Source organism: Aegilops tauschii, chromosome 5 (assembly GCF_002575655.3).
Source record: "Aegilops tauschii subsp. strangulata cultivar AL8/78 chromosome 5, Aet v6.0, whole genome shotgun sequence".
Lineage (NCBI taxonomy): Eukaryota > Viridiplantae > Streptophyta > Magnoliopsida > Poales > Poaceae > Aegilops > Aegilops tauschii.
Window position 1 is genome coordinate 104,424,734 of NC_053039.3, and position 17,087 is coordinate 104,441,820.

Here is a 17,087-nt window from a genome sequence, read left to right on the forward strand (position 1 = left end):
GACCACAAAGAGAAGACACTGAACACTCAATCATTGTAAGTTTTTCCATATATGAGTTGCAGCTGCATGAATACAGCAATATCGCATCAACCAGACATAAGAAAAAGCAGAGCTGCTTCTTGCTAATACAAACAATGTGTGTAGATCATAATGATGGTAACTCATTTCAAGTAAAATTTAAGAGTATTTTCGAAAATTAAGGTGTACACCTCAATTACACACTGATTACTCGAATGAACTCAATAACAGCCATAGCAATTAATTTCATGTGCAATGCAAACCTAGGGGTGTTTAAAAGAGAAAAAGTTTGTAGACCACAAACTAAAGACACTGAATAGTCAGTGTATTGCAAAGTTTGGGAATGCTAGCAGTGAAAATTGAAGTGTACAATGAAACCAACAGCAATCAGTACCTTTGCACCCCAAAGTAGAGGGGGCAAGCTTCTCCTGTCAACTTTTCGGTCCCTCCACGACGTGGCCCCAAATTGGTTAAGCAGCTGAATCTCACAGAGCAAGACTTTCCTCATTTCATTGCCATTTCTAGCTGAAGCCTCTCCAATCGACAGGACCTCATCCACAACAGAGTTGTAAATTGATCTCTTTGTCCTGACGCCGTCTATCACCGTCGCCGATATCCTGTCCTCAGCCACCAGGAGCATTGCGAGTGTAGCGACATGACCCTCCATGGCGTATCTGTTGTCTATTTTTAAAGTAATAACCATTGCTTCCTCCACAGGTCCGAATTCAGTACTGAAGAATCTGCTAAGGTACACTGCCAGAAACGAATGCCAAAGAAAATGTTACAAGTACATTCATGTTCACTGTGTTGAACATAACTGGTTCAGGATTATGAAGCTATACCATCGTCTACCGTAAGCGGGAGACCCCCAACAAAGATTTTGCGAGTGTAGTCATGCTTCTCCCAATGATCATTATGCTATAAATAAAATGCGTTGTAAGGAGGCCATGTAAACAAAACAAAGTCACTTGGTAATACAGATAGAGGATATCTAGATTACCTGAGATAATTTGGGACCTTCTTTCGGGGCACTGTGGCTCTTACTTTTAGCCCCTTGGGCAGATAAATTGCTGGAACGAAAATCCCCGTGACCTACTGACGCCTTTGGCACAACATAGCTGCAATGATATTCAAAGCAATATCTTAATTTTTAACTTTCACATGAGCAGCACTTTCTCTACATTTCATGTAATCGTGTACAGATATAAGAAATACCTTTCATAATAATCGTCGTTGTCATAATCATCGAAATCATCATCCAGAAGCTCTTTGTGCCTTTCTTTTTTCATTGCATGGTTCTTTTCCATTGAGCCATGGTTCACTAAAAAGGAACAAAATCCAGTTGAAAATGCAGTTCGCTTTATATGCATTATTATCAGTAAAACCAAAACTATCTAACCAATCTTTATGTAATTCAAACAATAAAATCCCTTCCAGTGTTATTCGCAAAAAAAATATGCTTCCAGTGTAATGAAACAGATCAAACAATAGAACATGGCAGAATATGATCTTATAGCAGAACATGTACTTTCGTTGAAGAATCAAACACAAAACTATGGGCAAGTGAAGTGCTTTTATTTACACGAGATACACAAAAGGACAAATGAAGTGCTTGTATTTACGTAAGAGATGTTCTATTTGCGAACTCAGTCAAATATTTACTATCCCAGAAAATCATCTTACTTGGTACAACATTTGCGGAGTTGAGAAGAAACCGCATGTCCTGGGATGTCGCCACGTCTATTGGTCTTTGCTTTCTGTTCAACACCAAAGAATCGCGTCACTGTAAGTCGATCAAATCACTGAATACAAGAATTCTTCAGAAATATTACTCACCGTAGGTTCTGGGCTTTGGGGTTAGCCCCATAACGCAAAAGAAGTCGTACACAGCTCAAAGAACCATTTTTCGCTGCAAGGAATAATGGGGTTTCTTTGGTCTTGGAAGGTATATCAACGCAATCTTGTGCATGAAGCAGAAGTGACTTGCAGAGCAAAGAAACTTGCAGAGCAAAGAAACACAATAATGCCAATTAGCCACAGTGGTATTATTAAGCACTTGAAAAGGAAGTAACAAGGCTACCTGAAGAGCCTTGTAATTATCCTTAGCTGCAGTACTGTGCACTGGTGTGAGACCTAGTTTGTTCCCCTGGAAAACTCTGGCACCATTCTTCAGCAGGAGCCACTCAATCCTGCACAAAGACAGAAGACAACTAAGGACACTTGGAAATAGCGAGAACAACCGTCTTATAATTTAGCTGTAAGCAGAATTTTGAAAAGAGCACCTTGGCTCCTGTGTGCTTGAGCTACTACTGAGGAAAGAGTGAAGTGCCGTGTTTCCTTTGGGGTCGGTTTCATTGACATCAACATCCCCCATCAGAAGCATCTTTGTGACATTCATATCTCCGGCCTACACAAGGAACCAACCATTGCAAGTTTTTCATGTGTATAAGATGCAGCTTATAAATTGCAGCTTGTTAGGCGTAGCACGATTACAGCAATATTGCATCAACTGAACATATGAAAATGCAGAGCTGCTTCTAGATAATACCTAAAAATAAAGTGTGTAGATCATAATCATGGTAACTCAATTCATGTATTATTTTAGGAGTTTTTCATAAAATAAGGTGTGGACCTCAATTACACACATTGATTACTCACTAAACTTCATGGCAGTCCTAGCAACTAATTTCATGTGCAATGCAAATCCAGAAGTGTTTAAAAGGAAAAAAGCTTGTGTAGACCACAAAGTAAAGACAATGAACACTCAATCATTGTAAATTTTTCTATATATAAGTTGCAGTTGCACGATTACAGCACTACTGCATCAACTGAACATAAGAAAATGCAGAGCTGCTTCTAGTTAATACGTAAAAGCAAAGCGTGTAGATTATAATCATGGTAACTCAATTCATGTATTATTTTAGGAGTCTTTCCTAAAATAAGGTGTGGACCTCAATTACACACAATGATTACTCACTTAACTTCATGGCAGTCGTAGCAACTAATTTCATGTGCAATGCAAATCTAAAAGGGAAAAAGCCTGTGTAGACCACAGAGCTGCTTCTTGATAGTACAAACAAAGGGTGTGGATCATAATCATAATACTCATTTCATGTACTCCCTCCGTTCCTAAATATTTGTCTTTCTAGAGATTTCAACAAGTGACTACATACGGAGCAAAATGAGTGAATCTACACTCTAAAATATGTCTATATACATCCGTATATGGTAGTCCATTTGAAATCTCTAGAAAGACAAATATTTAGGAGCGGAGGGAGTATAATTTGAAAGTCTTTTCAAAAAAGAAGGCGTAGACCTCAGTTACACACACTGATTACAGCAATATTGCATCAACCACAGAGCAGTCCTAGCAACTAATTTCATGTGCAATGCAAATCTAGAAGTGTTTCAAAGGCTAAAAAGTCTGTGTAGACCACAAAGTAAAGACACTGAACACTCAGTCATTGTAAGTTTTTCCATATATAAGTTGCAGTTGCATGATTACAGCAATATTGCATCAACCAAACATAAGAAAATGCAGAGCTGCTTCTTGATTATACAAACAAAGGGTGTCGATCATAATAATACTCACTTCATGTATAATCTAAAAGTCTTTTCAAAAAATAAGGCGTAGACCTCAGTTACACACACTGATTACTCAACTAAACTTCTTTTTTTTGCGGGGGTACTCAATTAAACTTCATAAGACTCATAGCAACTCATTTCATGTGCAATGCAAATCTAGCGGTGTTGAAAAGGGAAAAAAAAACCGGTGTAGACCTCAAACAAAAGACACTGAATACTCAATGCATTGCAAAATTTGGGAATAGTGACAATTTAAGTGTAGCATTGAACTAACAGCAATCGGTACCTTTGCAGCCCTAAGTAGAGGGGGCAAGCTTCTCCTGTCAACTTTTTGGTCCCTCCACGACGTGGCCCCAAATTGGTTAAGCAGCTGAATCTCACAGAGCAAGGCTTTCCTCCTCATTTCATTGCCGTCTCTAGCTGAAGCCTCTCCAATCGACAGAACCTCATCCACAACAGAGTTGTAAATTGATCTCTTGGTCCTGACGCCATCAATCACCACGCTCACCATCGCCGATATCCTTTCCTCAGCCACCAGGAGCAGCATTGCAAGTGCAGCGACACGCCCCTCCATGGCGTATCTGTAAGCCACCTCCCCAACCTCCCTGGTCTTCTCTGCCAGAAGCCTCACCGCGTTCAGATCCTGCACACACATACAGGGAAGTTAGAGTTTTGCATGAGAGATTGATCCTATCTACAGTATCTTGTAGTACTATCAAGTATCAACCATGTAGGTAGGAGAAGTATGGAGCTGTGTGTGAGTTTAGTGATGGGGCAAACCTTTTGTTGCAGATAAACCAGAAGATCCTCGACCGAGTTGTCCGGTGACCAATCAACTTGAACCCTGAAGAGAAAGCAGGCAGGGAACAGACAGATGCATTGCTGTCAGTTTGATCTCAAATGGCATCGACCAAATGAACAATCATCAGTACTAGCAAATACTAGTAGCACGCAGTTGGTGCCATGCCATTGACACACCTTCTGCTCATGAGCGCGACCTCGAGCGCGACTAGGCGTGTGCCGTCGAGCAGCCTGACGTCCGTCCGGGCGTTCCTGGAGAGGAGCAGCTGGAGGCACCTCTTGGAGTGCCCCTCGGCGGCGACGTGGAGCGGTGTACGCGTGAGCTGGTCCCTGGCGTCGACGGAGGCCGGCGTGATCCCGTACTCACCGTCGAGGAGGAGCCTGGCGCACTCGGCGACGTCGTGCCTGCAGGCGAGGTGGAGGAGCCTGTTGGACATCTCCTGGTCGAGGATCCTGGCGGCGTCGGAGCCGTTGCGCAGCCGACCCAGCGCCGCCTTCTTGATGCTGTCCACCGCCGCGAGGAGGAGCGCGGTGTCGTCCTCCACGACGGCGCGGGAGACGTCGTCATCCTTGCCCATCTTGTCCGTCGTCCCGTCACCCTCTTCGCTCAAGCTCTGCACAATCCAAGCACCAAATCGAATCAAAATTTTGAAAGTGACAAATCAATAGCGCAAAACAGGAAACCCGGACCAGGTCGTGCGAAACATTCACGGGAACAAAACCTCTGCAAAACCCCACCGGAAAAAGGTAGGTAGGGGAAAACCCCAACCCCATGCCCCGAAACCAACGAACCAACCAGCAGCAGAACCACCAAAAACGAAACACGCAAAACCAGAGCACCGCCGCACTCGCGAGAGCTCATCCGGAAGCCACACCCAAAACCGCAAGGCCAAAATCATGTCGTACCCCGAAGAAATCGATCGAATCGAACGCGCGCAAACAAATCAGCAACACGCAGATCACGCAGCAATGCTGGCCTCGCTCGCTCGCGTGCTCACCTCTGCCATGCGCGCGGCCGACCTCCCGGAAACCCTCGCCGGGCCTGCTGCTCCCGTAAAAATGCCTCTCCGCCCTCCCGCCCGCTCACACAAACACCCCTGCGCACCGCTCGATCGCTTTTATGTAGACTACTTTTTTTTAGCAGAATGTAGACTACTATACTACTGCTCCTCTCCCGCCCTCCGGTGCCCACCCAGGATGGGCCAACCCAAACTGCAAAAGCAAAACTTATCCTGCGCCCGGGCTTTCGTCGTCTGCACTGGTCTGAATTTCTATCTGGTCAAAATATTATTACTGCCGGATGCCAAAGTTTGGATGCGAATAGTATTGCCAAATTGAAAAGAGAAGTAAACCCATGCTTCTCCGTTCGCAATGCCAATTTTTACCCAAAAGCAATAAAGTAACATCTGTTTGCCCAATGGACAAAATCGTCGGATTTCCCACCCGTTGAAGACATGCACACGTCCTTCGAGCGTCCCTATGCCCCAACTCGAACGTGTCAAAATGTGTTACGTGGACAGTTACAAGAGCAACTCCAACGGGCCGACCCAAACGGACGGTGTTTTTGTCTGTTTTTTGTCCGTTTGGGTCAGCCGCCCGCCCGCCATCCGCCCTCTTTTAGTTTTGGGTCAGCAATGCACCCAACGGACCGACCCATTTCATGACCGTGCGCGTTTTAGATCATGCCAGCGGCCATGCCGCCGCCCTGGTTTTGGCGCTCCAGCGCGCGCGGGGAAAAGCGACCTAGCGCGCGCGGGGGAAAGGTTCGCGCGCGCGCCGCGGCCGGCGCTCGTTATAAGGCGCTCCCTCCACACTCTGTACGCCGCCCACTCGTCTCGCCCCCTCTCACTAGCCTCGCCGCCTCTGCGCCGCCTTGGCGCTTCGGATTTTCGCAGAGTCCGCAAGCGCCGCTCCGGCGGCTTCTCCTCCGAGATCTGGTTTCGCGAGAAACGCCTCATCCTCGGCACCTTCGACACCGCAGAGGAGGCGGCCCGCGCGCACGACGCGGCGGCGTGGCGCCTCCTGAGGCCTAGTCGGGATATGAATTTTCCCGACGTGTCGAGCCAGCGGGCGCAGGATCTCGCGCCTCTCCCGCGGCTTTTCACCGACGAGGATCGCCGTGTCCACCGGAGGCGGCAGCGTCGCCTCGCCATCGCCGAGATGGACGTGGAAGCCATGGTGGTGTGGCGCGAACGCTTCCCGCAGGACATCATCGACGAGCGCCAGTTCTACAAGCAAAGGAGGTTGGAGAGGGACGCGAGGAGGATAGAGCGAGCTGCCTATCGGGAGGACAAGTGTTCGCAAAAGCAGGCCGCTCAATTGAAACTGAAGTTACGAGAAACGTCGGGTTGGGACTTCGAAGACGAGCAGCATGCTGACGCCTACATTCAGACGTCGGAGGAGGACATTACCGAGTCGGAGTCGGAAAGCGACGAGTAGTTGGTCTTTTCTTTTATCTGTGTACGCTAGAACTATCTTTTTATCGGAAAAAATGGCCGGCGTCGGCGACGAAGCAGGCGGGCGAGAGTGTGCTGTTTGATGTGGAGAGGCCAATCCAATGTGCCACCAACCAGCGGGCCCGGTGAGGAAAGAGGGCGAGCGCGCGCGTCCGTCTTGTGTCCGTGCCGACGCAAATCCGGCTCAAAATGGGCCGGGAATGGGTCGGCAGGCGGACGAAAGCGGACGCGCGTCCGTTTGGGTCGGCGCGTTGGGCCGACTTTTCTGTCTGTGCCGACCCAAACGGACGGCCGCGGACGAAATGGGTCGCCCCATTGGAGTTGCTCTAACGGAGCCGGTCATGTAACCTCGTGCACCAATCGTTCGCGCTAATTCAAACCGACAATTCAAAAAGAACGACGAAACTCAAAAAGACCGCGCTGATCAATCTGGCGCCTGCAACGGGGCAGATCTGCTCGATGATCCTGGACCGATCCTCGGTCGAGGCCAAGGTGAGATCCGGGTCGGCGCAGACCCAGTCCGGGGACAAATTGGACATACCGAATGCCATCCGGCTTGTCGCGCCTCCTCCACTGCTACCCTGTGGGTCGTTGTCATGGTGCGAGAAGAGGAGGCGGCTGCGCGCGTTGGCGATCATCCGATCGGGATCCTCATCCTCCTCCTTCTTCTTCATCGGGTTCCACTCACAATCGGACTGGCAACGGGGCATGTTGGCACCATCTCCTTGTCATATCGAGAACGGCGCGGCGGGGACGTCTGCCCGACGAAGCGGCTCGCTGTGACGCCCGGATAATTATGCTACAGTAAACCTACGCTAATGATGCCACGTCACCTCTGTTAGTGTTGATAATCTCGCGTTAGTTCAAAACCGGATCAAAATTCAAATTCAAAATATGGCAAACAATAAAGTTTTCAAAAATTAAAATTAAAATGTTCGGAATGAACCAAATATTGCATAGATAACAATGGTGGAGAAACCTAACTTTAATAAAATGTTTAAGTGTTCAAACTAATTAAAATAGAGGTTTAAATATTAAAATAAATGCCTTGTGAGTTTTATAAAATATTAAACTATTTTAATTTGAGTTGGGAATTAATGTGGCAATAGAATATTTAAAAGTATTAATTTAAGTGCTAGTGATAATTTTATAAAACTAAAATAAAAGAGGAACTAAAAGAAAACAAAAAAGAAAAATAAGAAAAGGTAAAACAAAAACAAAACAAAGCAAAAATAAAAGTAGAAGAATAGAACCCCCCACTGGGCCAACCGGCCCAGCTGCTAGCCAGGCCGCCCACCAGGCCGGCCCACCCCTGCCCTACACCTAACCACCCCACACCCGAAACCCTAGCCCCCGCACCCATTCCCCACTCGCCCTCCCCCCCCCACTCACTCCTCCCTCTGCCCCCGATCTGGATCGGGAAAACGGCGCCCCGACCCCCATCGCCTCGACGTGCATCGCCGCCCCACCGCGCCTCGGTCCTCCACCGCGGCGCCACCTCGCCGGCGTCGCACCTCCCGGCCTCCTTCCTCTCCCTCGTTCACCGCGTCGTCTTCCCCGAGCTCCGCGCGCACTCCGTCCACGGCGCCTCGACGCCCACCACCGTCGTCGGACCTCCCAGCGCCTCTCCCTCGCCGGACCTCCCCGCGCCTCGCCGCCCGTCTTCGTCCTCCTCCACGACCGGAGCTCCTCCGCCTCGTCGCGCCTCGCCGACTCCACCTCACCGGCCTGCCTCCTCTTCGTCACCGTCGTCCCCGACGACCTCCTCGCCCCCCCGCTGCCCCCGTCCCTACAAATTCCGGTGAGGCCTCCGGCCTCTTCTCTCCCCTCGTCCCCGTACGCGCTCGCACGCCCCTGACCATCGCCTGTACGCGCACCGAGCGCGCTCACCGCGGCCTCGCCTCGCCCGGCGTGCCGTCGCGTGCGCCCACAGCCGCCCGCCCGCGGTGGCCTCGCACGCCGTCCGTTCGCCCCTCACCCTCGCCCCCGCACACGCCCGTGGCCGCGCGTGGCCGCCGCTGCCCGTCCCCTGCTGCGGCTCTGCTCCGGCCAAGCCGCCGCACGCCGTCGCTCGCCCCCCGCCTCCGCCTGCCGCGGCCGGCCGGCGAGCCTCGCCTCGCCGCGCCCCGACGGCCTTCGTCCGTTGCGCCCCCTCGCCAGTCCCGTTCGGGCGGACGCCCGACGCCCGACGCCCGTTGCGCCCGAACCACCTTGGCCTATGGGCCAATGACCACTGGGCCAGTGCCCCCTGGCCAAATGACATATGGGGCCCAATGCCCAGAGAAGGAAAAACAAAAAAAATGATAAATAATAATAATAAAATAAATAATAATAATAATAATAATAATAAATTAATTAATAAAAATAAATAAATAATAATAAAATAATAATAATAGTAAATAAATTAATTAATAAAAATTAATAAATAAATAAAATAAATAATAAAAATAAATTTAATTAATTAATTAAATTAATTAAGTTAATTAATCTTGTTTAAATTAATCTAATTAGTTAATTAATTTAACTAAACAGTAGTTAATTAGCTAACAGCCCCCTGACAGGTGGGACCCACCTGTCAGGTTGACCAGGTCAACGGTCAACGTTGACTGTTGACGTCATGCTGATGTCATGTTGATGCATTAATTAGATTTCGAATTAGATTAATTTATTAAATTCTAAAAATGACTAAATCCTTTTAAAATTAATATAAATTAAACCGTAGCTCGGATGGAAAAACTTTGTACATGAAAGTTGCTCAGAACGACGAGACGAATCCGGAAACGCGGCCCGTTTGTCCGCCACACATTCCTAGCATAGCGAACACGTAACTTTCCCCCTCCGGTTCATCTGCCCGAAAACGCGAAACACCGGGAATAATTTCCCGGATGTTTCCCCCCCTTCGCCGGTATCACCTAATACCGCGTTAGGGCATACCTAGCACCGCGTATTACCTCATTATGTTTTGTGATGCTTTGTTTGCTCCGTGTTTACTGTTTCTCCCCCCTCTTCTCTCCGGTAGACTACGAGACCGACGCCGCTGCAGGTGCCCCGTCCGACTACGCGGTTGACGACCCCTCTTTGCCAGAACAACCAGGCAAGCCCCCCCCTTGATCACCAGATATCGCCTATTCTTCTCTATACTGCTTGCATTAGAGTAGTGTAGCATGTTACTGCTTTCCGTTAATCCTATCCTGATGCATAGCCTGTCATTGATGCTACAGTTGTTACCTTTACCTGCAATCCTACATGCTTAGTATAGGATGCTAGTGTTCCATCAGTGGCCCTACACTCTTGTCCGTCTGCCATGCTATACTACTGGGCCGTGATCACTTCGGGAGGTGATCACGGGTATATACTATATACATTATATACATGACACATGTGGTGATTAAAGTCGGGTCGGCTCGTCGAGTACCCGCAAGTGATTCTGATGAGGGGGCTGAAAGGACAGGTGGCTCCACCCCAGTAGAGGTGGGCCTGGGTTCCTGACGGCCCTCGACTGTTACTTTATGGCGGAGCGACAGGGCAGGTTGAGACCACCTAGGAGAGAGGTGGGCCTGGCCCTGGTCGGCGTTCGCGGATAAATAACACGCTTAACGAGTTCTGGGTATTTGATTTGAGTCTGGCCATTTGGTCTATACGCACTAACCATCTACGCGGGAGTAGTTATGGGTATCTCGGCGTCGTGGTATCAGCCGAAGCCTTCTTGACGTCAGCGACTGAGTGGCGCGCGCCGGATTGGACTGGAACGCCACTAGGCTAGGTCTGCTTCCGGCCGCGTACGCAACGTGCAGGTGTGCATAGGGCGATGGGCCCAGACCCCTGCGCGCATAGGGTTAGACCGGCGTGCTGACCTCTCTGTTGTGCTTAGGTGGGGCTGCGACGTGTTGATCTTACGAGGCCGGGCATGACCCAGAAAAGTGTGTCCGGCCAAATGGGATCGAGCGTGTTGGGTTATGTGGTGCACCCCTGCAGGGAAGTTTATCTATTCGAATAGTCGTGTCCCTCGGTAAAAGGACGACCCGGAGTTGTACCTTGACCTTATAACAACTAGAACTGGATACTGAATAAAATACACCCTTCCAAGTGTCAGATACAACCCGGTGATCGCTCTCTAACAGGGCGACGAGGAGGGGATCGCCGGGTAGGATTATGCTATGCGATGCTACTTGGAGGACTTCAATCTACTCTCTCCTACATGCTGCAAGATGGAGATATCCAGAAGCGTAGTCTTCGACAGGACTAGCTATCCCCCTTTTATTCTGGCATTCTGCAGTTCAGTCCACTGATATGGCCCTTTACACATATACCCATGCATATGTAGTGTAGCTCCTTGCTTGCGAGTACTTTGGATGAGTACTCACGGTTGCTTTTCTCCCTCTTTTCCCCTTTCTATACCGGTTTGTCGCAACCAGATGCTGGAGTCCAGGAGCTAGAGGTCCCGAGGATGATGCTACATGGAGTTCGGCTTCGAGGAGTAGTTAGGAGGTCCCAGGCAGGAGGCCTTGCCTTTTCGATCGTTGCTACTTTGTGCTATCCTTCTTAAGGCAGATCTGTTTAACTTATGTCTGTACTCAGATATTGTTGCTTCCGCTGACTCGTCTATGATCGAGCACTTGTATTCGAGCCCTCGAGGCCCCTGGCTTGTATTATAATGCTTGTATGACTTATTTATGTTTTAGAGTTGAGTTGTGATATCTTCCCGTGAGTCCCTGATCTTGATCGTACACATTTGCGTGCATGATTAGTGTACGGTCAAATCGGGGGCGTCACAAGTTGGTATCAGAGCCAACTGCCTGTAGGAATCCCCCTTTCCACACTCCTTGGCCGAAGTCGAGTCTAGACATTGCAAAAAACTTTTACTAACATGGCTGTGTGTCTTACGGGCCCACGTCGCCATTGGGTGGTATTAGGATCTTTTACTCCTTGTCTATACTCTGGGACTCTGATCTCTCTTCTATTCGGGTTAAGTGAATTTTACTAAATCTAACATTAGGATCTCGTTATCACTTTCACCCGGAGAGCCCCTTATTACTGATGATCGTCTGCTGCACGTGGAGACCCTAATACTCTCCGCTGATAACCCGAGAAACTTGTGTTCATTGCTTTTGCAATTCTCTTTCATCGATAAACTCCTATGGATAACCACGTATACTCGCCATTCATACAATGTTTCCCAGTTGATCTTGTTATTACAAGATACCCCGAAATTCTCTCTGTTGTTCCGAGAATCCTTTGAGCTTACTGCCTTGCTGTTCTTTGTCACCTGAATACCCCTACGGATAATTCTCGCACTTACCGAGTATCCGATCATCCCCAGTTGATTCAAGTATTTCACAATAGTCTTCAAAATACTATTTGATCTTCCGAAAATCCTCAAGAGCCTATTGCTCTTGAAATTCTTGTTTGCTTGCATTATGGTTAATCCCATAAGTCTCGTAATCTTATTGGCATCTCTTGTCATTATCATTTTGAGTCCGTTGATTCAAATTGTTGTGAATGCTCGCAATCCTCAATCATATCCTAGAATTCGTCCTTCCGGCTCAGACGTCGTTTTAAACATGAACTGGATCTCGGCCTATCAAATTGCCATCGATTGTACCCCTAAGCCTACTCAACTTATCCATCCTTGATCAGAGCGTTGCTTCTGACCCCCTGATTTGGAAATCATAATTCTTTGCATTTGAACTTTGAGTTAGTCAGTTGTTTCTATAATCAGATCTCCTTGCATTCTTCTTCCTCTGGTTGAGTACCGATGCTCACATCAGATCCCTTGTGGACCATCGGTTCCTTTGTTGGATTTTATCCGACAGTGTCCTTCCTATTGAATAACCTTGTGAGTCTTTCCATGGGTATATAATGCCTTTGGTAAATTGTATCCTCTGCTTGATAACCATACTCTACTTTTGAGCTGGTGATTTTACTCTTGAAGTTTGAGGTATATGTTTCTAAGATGCCCCGATGGATTGAACCTATACCTTCCCTAAAAACCGTATGAACCCGAAGGTTTTCACAAGCCATACCCTTCTGGTATTTTACCAGATAATTTTCTACCATACAACTTCATCGAAAGCGAGAAGTAAATGAAAGGTTATGCATTGGAGAAGTGGGAGTCGACCTTGAACTTTGCGTTCATGCCCATGGACACGATGTAGATCTTATCATTAAAGCTTTTCTTAAATTAATTATTCCTTTGGTATAAGTTCATCTTATATCTGGGATCTGGCCTTTTCAATCATGGTTCTGACCATGTTCTCCTTTAAATACCATTTCTCGTGCAAGTTTAAGCACTTGTCTTCTGCAGAGTAATACCCCAGTCCTACCTCTACTTTGATCTACCGTCGAGCATTACGCTCTGGTATCTCAAGGATACCACGGAACTACATAACTTCTTATGAGTTCTTCGTCAACTATTATTCTCGCCAATTCCAATTTCCCTCGGGTTCTAAATTATTAGTCACTCGAGAACACCGTTAAGTGAATCGGTTCCGCACTCCGATTCAATAACTCTAAGTAATTTTCGTTGCTTATGATTTATTAACCCTTCAAGTCATTCCTAGCCCGATCGGCTATATCATTATCATGCAACTTTTTAACTGTGCTATCTGGTCCTTCTTTCCGAAGCACGATTTTCGACGATGAGCTAAGCTTACGCCGACTTTCCTCGTCATATCTTTTCGCCTTGAACAACAAGCTTGATTCCGAGTTTGTGTCGTACCCAGGGTTCCAATAATCTTTCGCTTCATCATTCCTTTGACTTGATGTCATCGCCGAGTGATTGCATCTTCATGGAATCTCTCGACAAATGTGTCGTGATCATTATGAGCATTCTGAGTCCTTCCGGAATATCGATTGAATTCATGATGAGGAAGACCATCCTTTCCCTTGATGATTTGTATTATCATCGGCCACTTTACTGCCCCCCTCCAACACAAACTTGTTCGTGTTATGTGTTATACCTTGAGATCCTTGCTATCCAGCATTTGTTCCCCTTTACTTTGGAGTATTACCAAATTTTATATCAAGAATGTCGTGAGAATTTCACCACCTCTTTAGAATTCTTGAGATAGTAATACATCTTGCCGTCTACATTCAGTTCTTGGTCCCCATGTTGATTTTAACCAAAGTACCCACAAATGAACTGTGATGTGTAAAATTCAAAACTTCCAGCAACCCTATTACTTGTAAGTTAATGAACGATAGTTCATTCCTTGTGTATTGGTTATCGAATCACCATTCTAACCTTGATCATGCTACCTAAGCCCATATTCGGGTGCACCTTTCAACCAATGTTTAATTGAGTATGTTTTCCTCGAGCATACCTCACTATATCATTTGATCTGACAAATGTTATCTCCTTGTTCACATAAGTGTGGAAATCCCTCCTTTTGGAAATCTCGAGGAATTGTCGCTGAGTCCATCAACCACCCCCTCATCCTCTCCTTGGTTTAATGATGAACTCTTGTTTCGGGACTCGTTTCCATAGTTCAATTCTCGAGAATCTTACAATGTCATCTCGACAATTCGTGTTGCACCTTTCTTCTCAGGCATCCTGAGTCTGAGTTATCCTGACACCAATCAGATCTGAATCTCGCTCAGATATGATGGTTGGAACATATTTCCAAGAGTTGTAACATTGGTCTATTTATGACCCGGCAAAGTGACGTCATGCCTAACACACCTGGCCGCAGGACCTAGTGTTATAAGTTTTCCTTTTTAGTAAGGTTAGCTATTCTTCCATGAGGAAATTGTAAGACTTATTCTATAAGTTGTTCCTGATGGATCCTTTTTGTTCCCAAAGTCTGATCTTCACCTGTTGACCATGTCAATGCTATCTCGAAGCATGTCTATGGTACTCCAATTTTCAACGGGAACATTTGAAGCACAGTGCTAAATGTTTCCTGCACAATTATCCAAACACCGCTGTGTGGGTAATGTCATGAAAATTCTCTCCCGTACCTAAAGAGTTTTCTACATTATATCATGTCATGGATATCATGCTCTGCTTGTCCTTGGGAAGGATATACCCTTGAAATATGTGTTTAAACACATTTTCCTTTCCATTCTTCTGTTTAATCTGATAATCATATTTTCCTTTCCATTGTTTGGTTTAACCTGTCTGGTGATCTATATGATCTAAGCAGTAATATTCTCCTGCTTATGTAAACACCTCGGTGTACAACTCTGTCAGTAAGACCCTGTTACTATTGTTGGTGACATTTCGGTAACCACCGATGGACGAGAACTTTGCCTAATGGTCCGCCTCGTTTCAACGAGCAGGAAAATGGTTCTCTTCGTCCCTCGCCCTTGGTACCGATGATGTTGCTGACATATAATCGACGGGCTACCCTCTGACATGTCTTGCTATCATGACCGTGCAATATGTCACCGTTCCTCCTACTTTTAATCCACATGGTGGGCCCATAACCCACAGTTCCACAGGATCGAAACCTGACTCTTCTATACAACCCTGTTTCTAATGGATATACCTCACACTTGGCTCCGTATTTAATTCACGGACCACCGTCCTACTGATCTGTACTGGCATCCGACTTAATACTTATTCCGATTGCTTTGAACCCCATTCACACCTTGTTTCAGGCTTCGAACGATTGCCTACCCGTTTGATACTCCTCATGGTACTTTCTTACTTACTCTCGGCTTTTCTTAAGATTTAGTTCGAGAGATACTTTCCGCCACCTTCCCCGATGTTATTGACCAGATAGTAAACCCTGCAGAAGTCCGTTCTTCCAGAATACCCCCTTACTCTGTCGTAAGTACGATGGAGTTCCCGAAGAAAGGACGATAACCTTATCATAATGACCTGAAGCAGAGGACTGAAGGCATGAACGTAATGGATCGACTTCTTCGAGAAGAGCAACTATGACCGAGAAGAATCATTAGAGTTTCGTAACCAGATCCCTTCCCCCTTTACTTCCCTCTTAAATCTCGGGACGAGATTTCTTGTAGTGGAGGAGAATTGTGACGCCCGGATAATTATGCTACAGTAAACCTACGCTAATGATGCCACGTCACCTCTGTTAGTGTTGATAATCTCGCGTTAGTTCAAAACCGGATCAAAATTCAAATTCAAAATATGGCAAACACCAAAGTTTTCAAAATTAAAATTAAAATGTTCGGAATGAACCAAATATTGCATAGATAATAATGGTGGAGAAACCTAACTTTAATAAAATGTTTAAGTGTTCAAACTAATTAAAATAGAGGTTTAAATCTTAAACTAAATGCCTTGTGAGTTTTATAAAATATTAAACTATTTTAATTTGAGTTGGGAATTAATGTGGCAATAGAATATTTAAAAGTATTAATTTAAGTGCTAGTGATAATTTTATAAAACTAAAATAAAAGAGGAACTAAAAGAAAACAGAAAAGAAAAATAAGAAAAGGTAAAACAAAAACAAAACAAAGCAAAAATAAAAGTAGAAGAATAGAAACCCCCCCCCCCACTGGGCCAACCGGCCCAGCTGCTAGCCAGGCCGCCCACCAGGCCGGCCCACCCCTGCCCTACACCTAACCACCCCACACCCGAAACCCTAGCCCCCGCACCCATTCCCCACTCGCCCTCCCCCCACTCACTCCTCCCTCTGCCCCCGATCTGGATCGGGAAAACGGCGCCCCGACCCCCATCGCCTCGACGTGCATCGCCGCCCCACCGCGCCTCGGTCCTCCACCGCGGCGCCACCTCGCCGGCGTCGCACCTCCCGGCCTCCTTCCTCTCCCTCGTTCACCGCGTCGTCTTCCCCGAGCTCCGCGCGCACTCCGTCCACGACGCCTCGACGCCCACCACCGTCGTCGGACCTCCCAGCGCCTCTCCCTCGCCGGACCTCCCCGCGCCTTGCCGCCCGTCTTCATCCTCCTCCACGACCGGAGCTCCTCCGCCTCGTCGCGCCTCGCCGACTCCACCTCACCGGCCTGCCTCCTCTTCGTCACCGTCGTCCCCGACGACCTCCTCGCCCCCCCCCCCCGCTGCCCCCGTCCCTACAAATTCCGGTGAGGCCCCCGGCCTCTTCTCTCCCCTCGTCCCCGTACGCGCTCGCACGCCCCTGACCATCGCCTGTACGCGCACCGAGCGCGCTCACCGCGGCCTCGCCTCGCCCGGCGTGCCGTCGCGTGCGCCCACAGCCGCCCGCCCGCGGTGGCCTCGCACGCCGTCCGTTCGCCCCTCACCCTCGCCCCCGCACGCGCCCGTGGCCGAGCGTGGCCGCC

General features: G+C 47.6%; 1 protein-coding gene across 1 annotated transcript; it reads right to left on the bottom strand.

Annotated features, from left to right (window-relative positions):
* Nucleotides 1-26: 26 nt before the first annotated feature.
* LOC109741818 (uncharacterized) lies at nt 27-4,982 on the bottom strand. Its single transcript, XM_073498867.1, has 12 exons — nt 4,582-4,982; nt 4,384-4,447; nt 3,890-4,246; nt 2,301-2,425; nt 2,099-2,207; nt 1,855-2,000; nt 1,702-1,775; nt 1,234-1,339; nt 1,019-1,136; nt 861-936; nt 413-771; nt 27-62 (listed from the first exon to the last, which is right to left on the bottom strand). Exons 1-12 carry the CDS (start codon nt 4,980-4,982, stop codon nt 27-29), a joined length of 1,971 nt encoding a protein of 656 aa, XP_073354968.1.
* Nucleotides 4,983-17,087: the final 12,105 nt, after the last annotated feature.

Bases quoted from the DNA above. Each gene is read 5' to 3' on its own strand.
- LOC109741818 (XM_073498867.1), bottom strand. From the start codon at position 4,982: ATGGGCAAGGATGACGACGTCTCCCGCGCCGTCGTGGAGGACGACACC. The intron at 4,448-4,581 runs GTGTGTCAATGG...CTTTCTCTTCAG, and splicing joins GTCGCGCTCATGAGCAGAAG to GGTTCAAGTTGATTGGTCAC. The intron at 2,001-2,098 runs GTAGCCTTGTTA...TTGCTCTGCAAG, and splicing joins ATAATTACAAGGCTCTTCAG to TCACTTCTGCTTCATGCACA.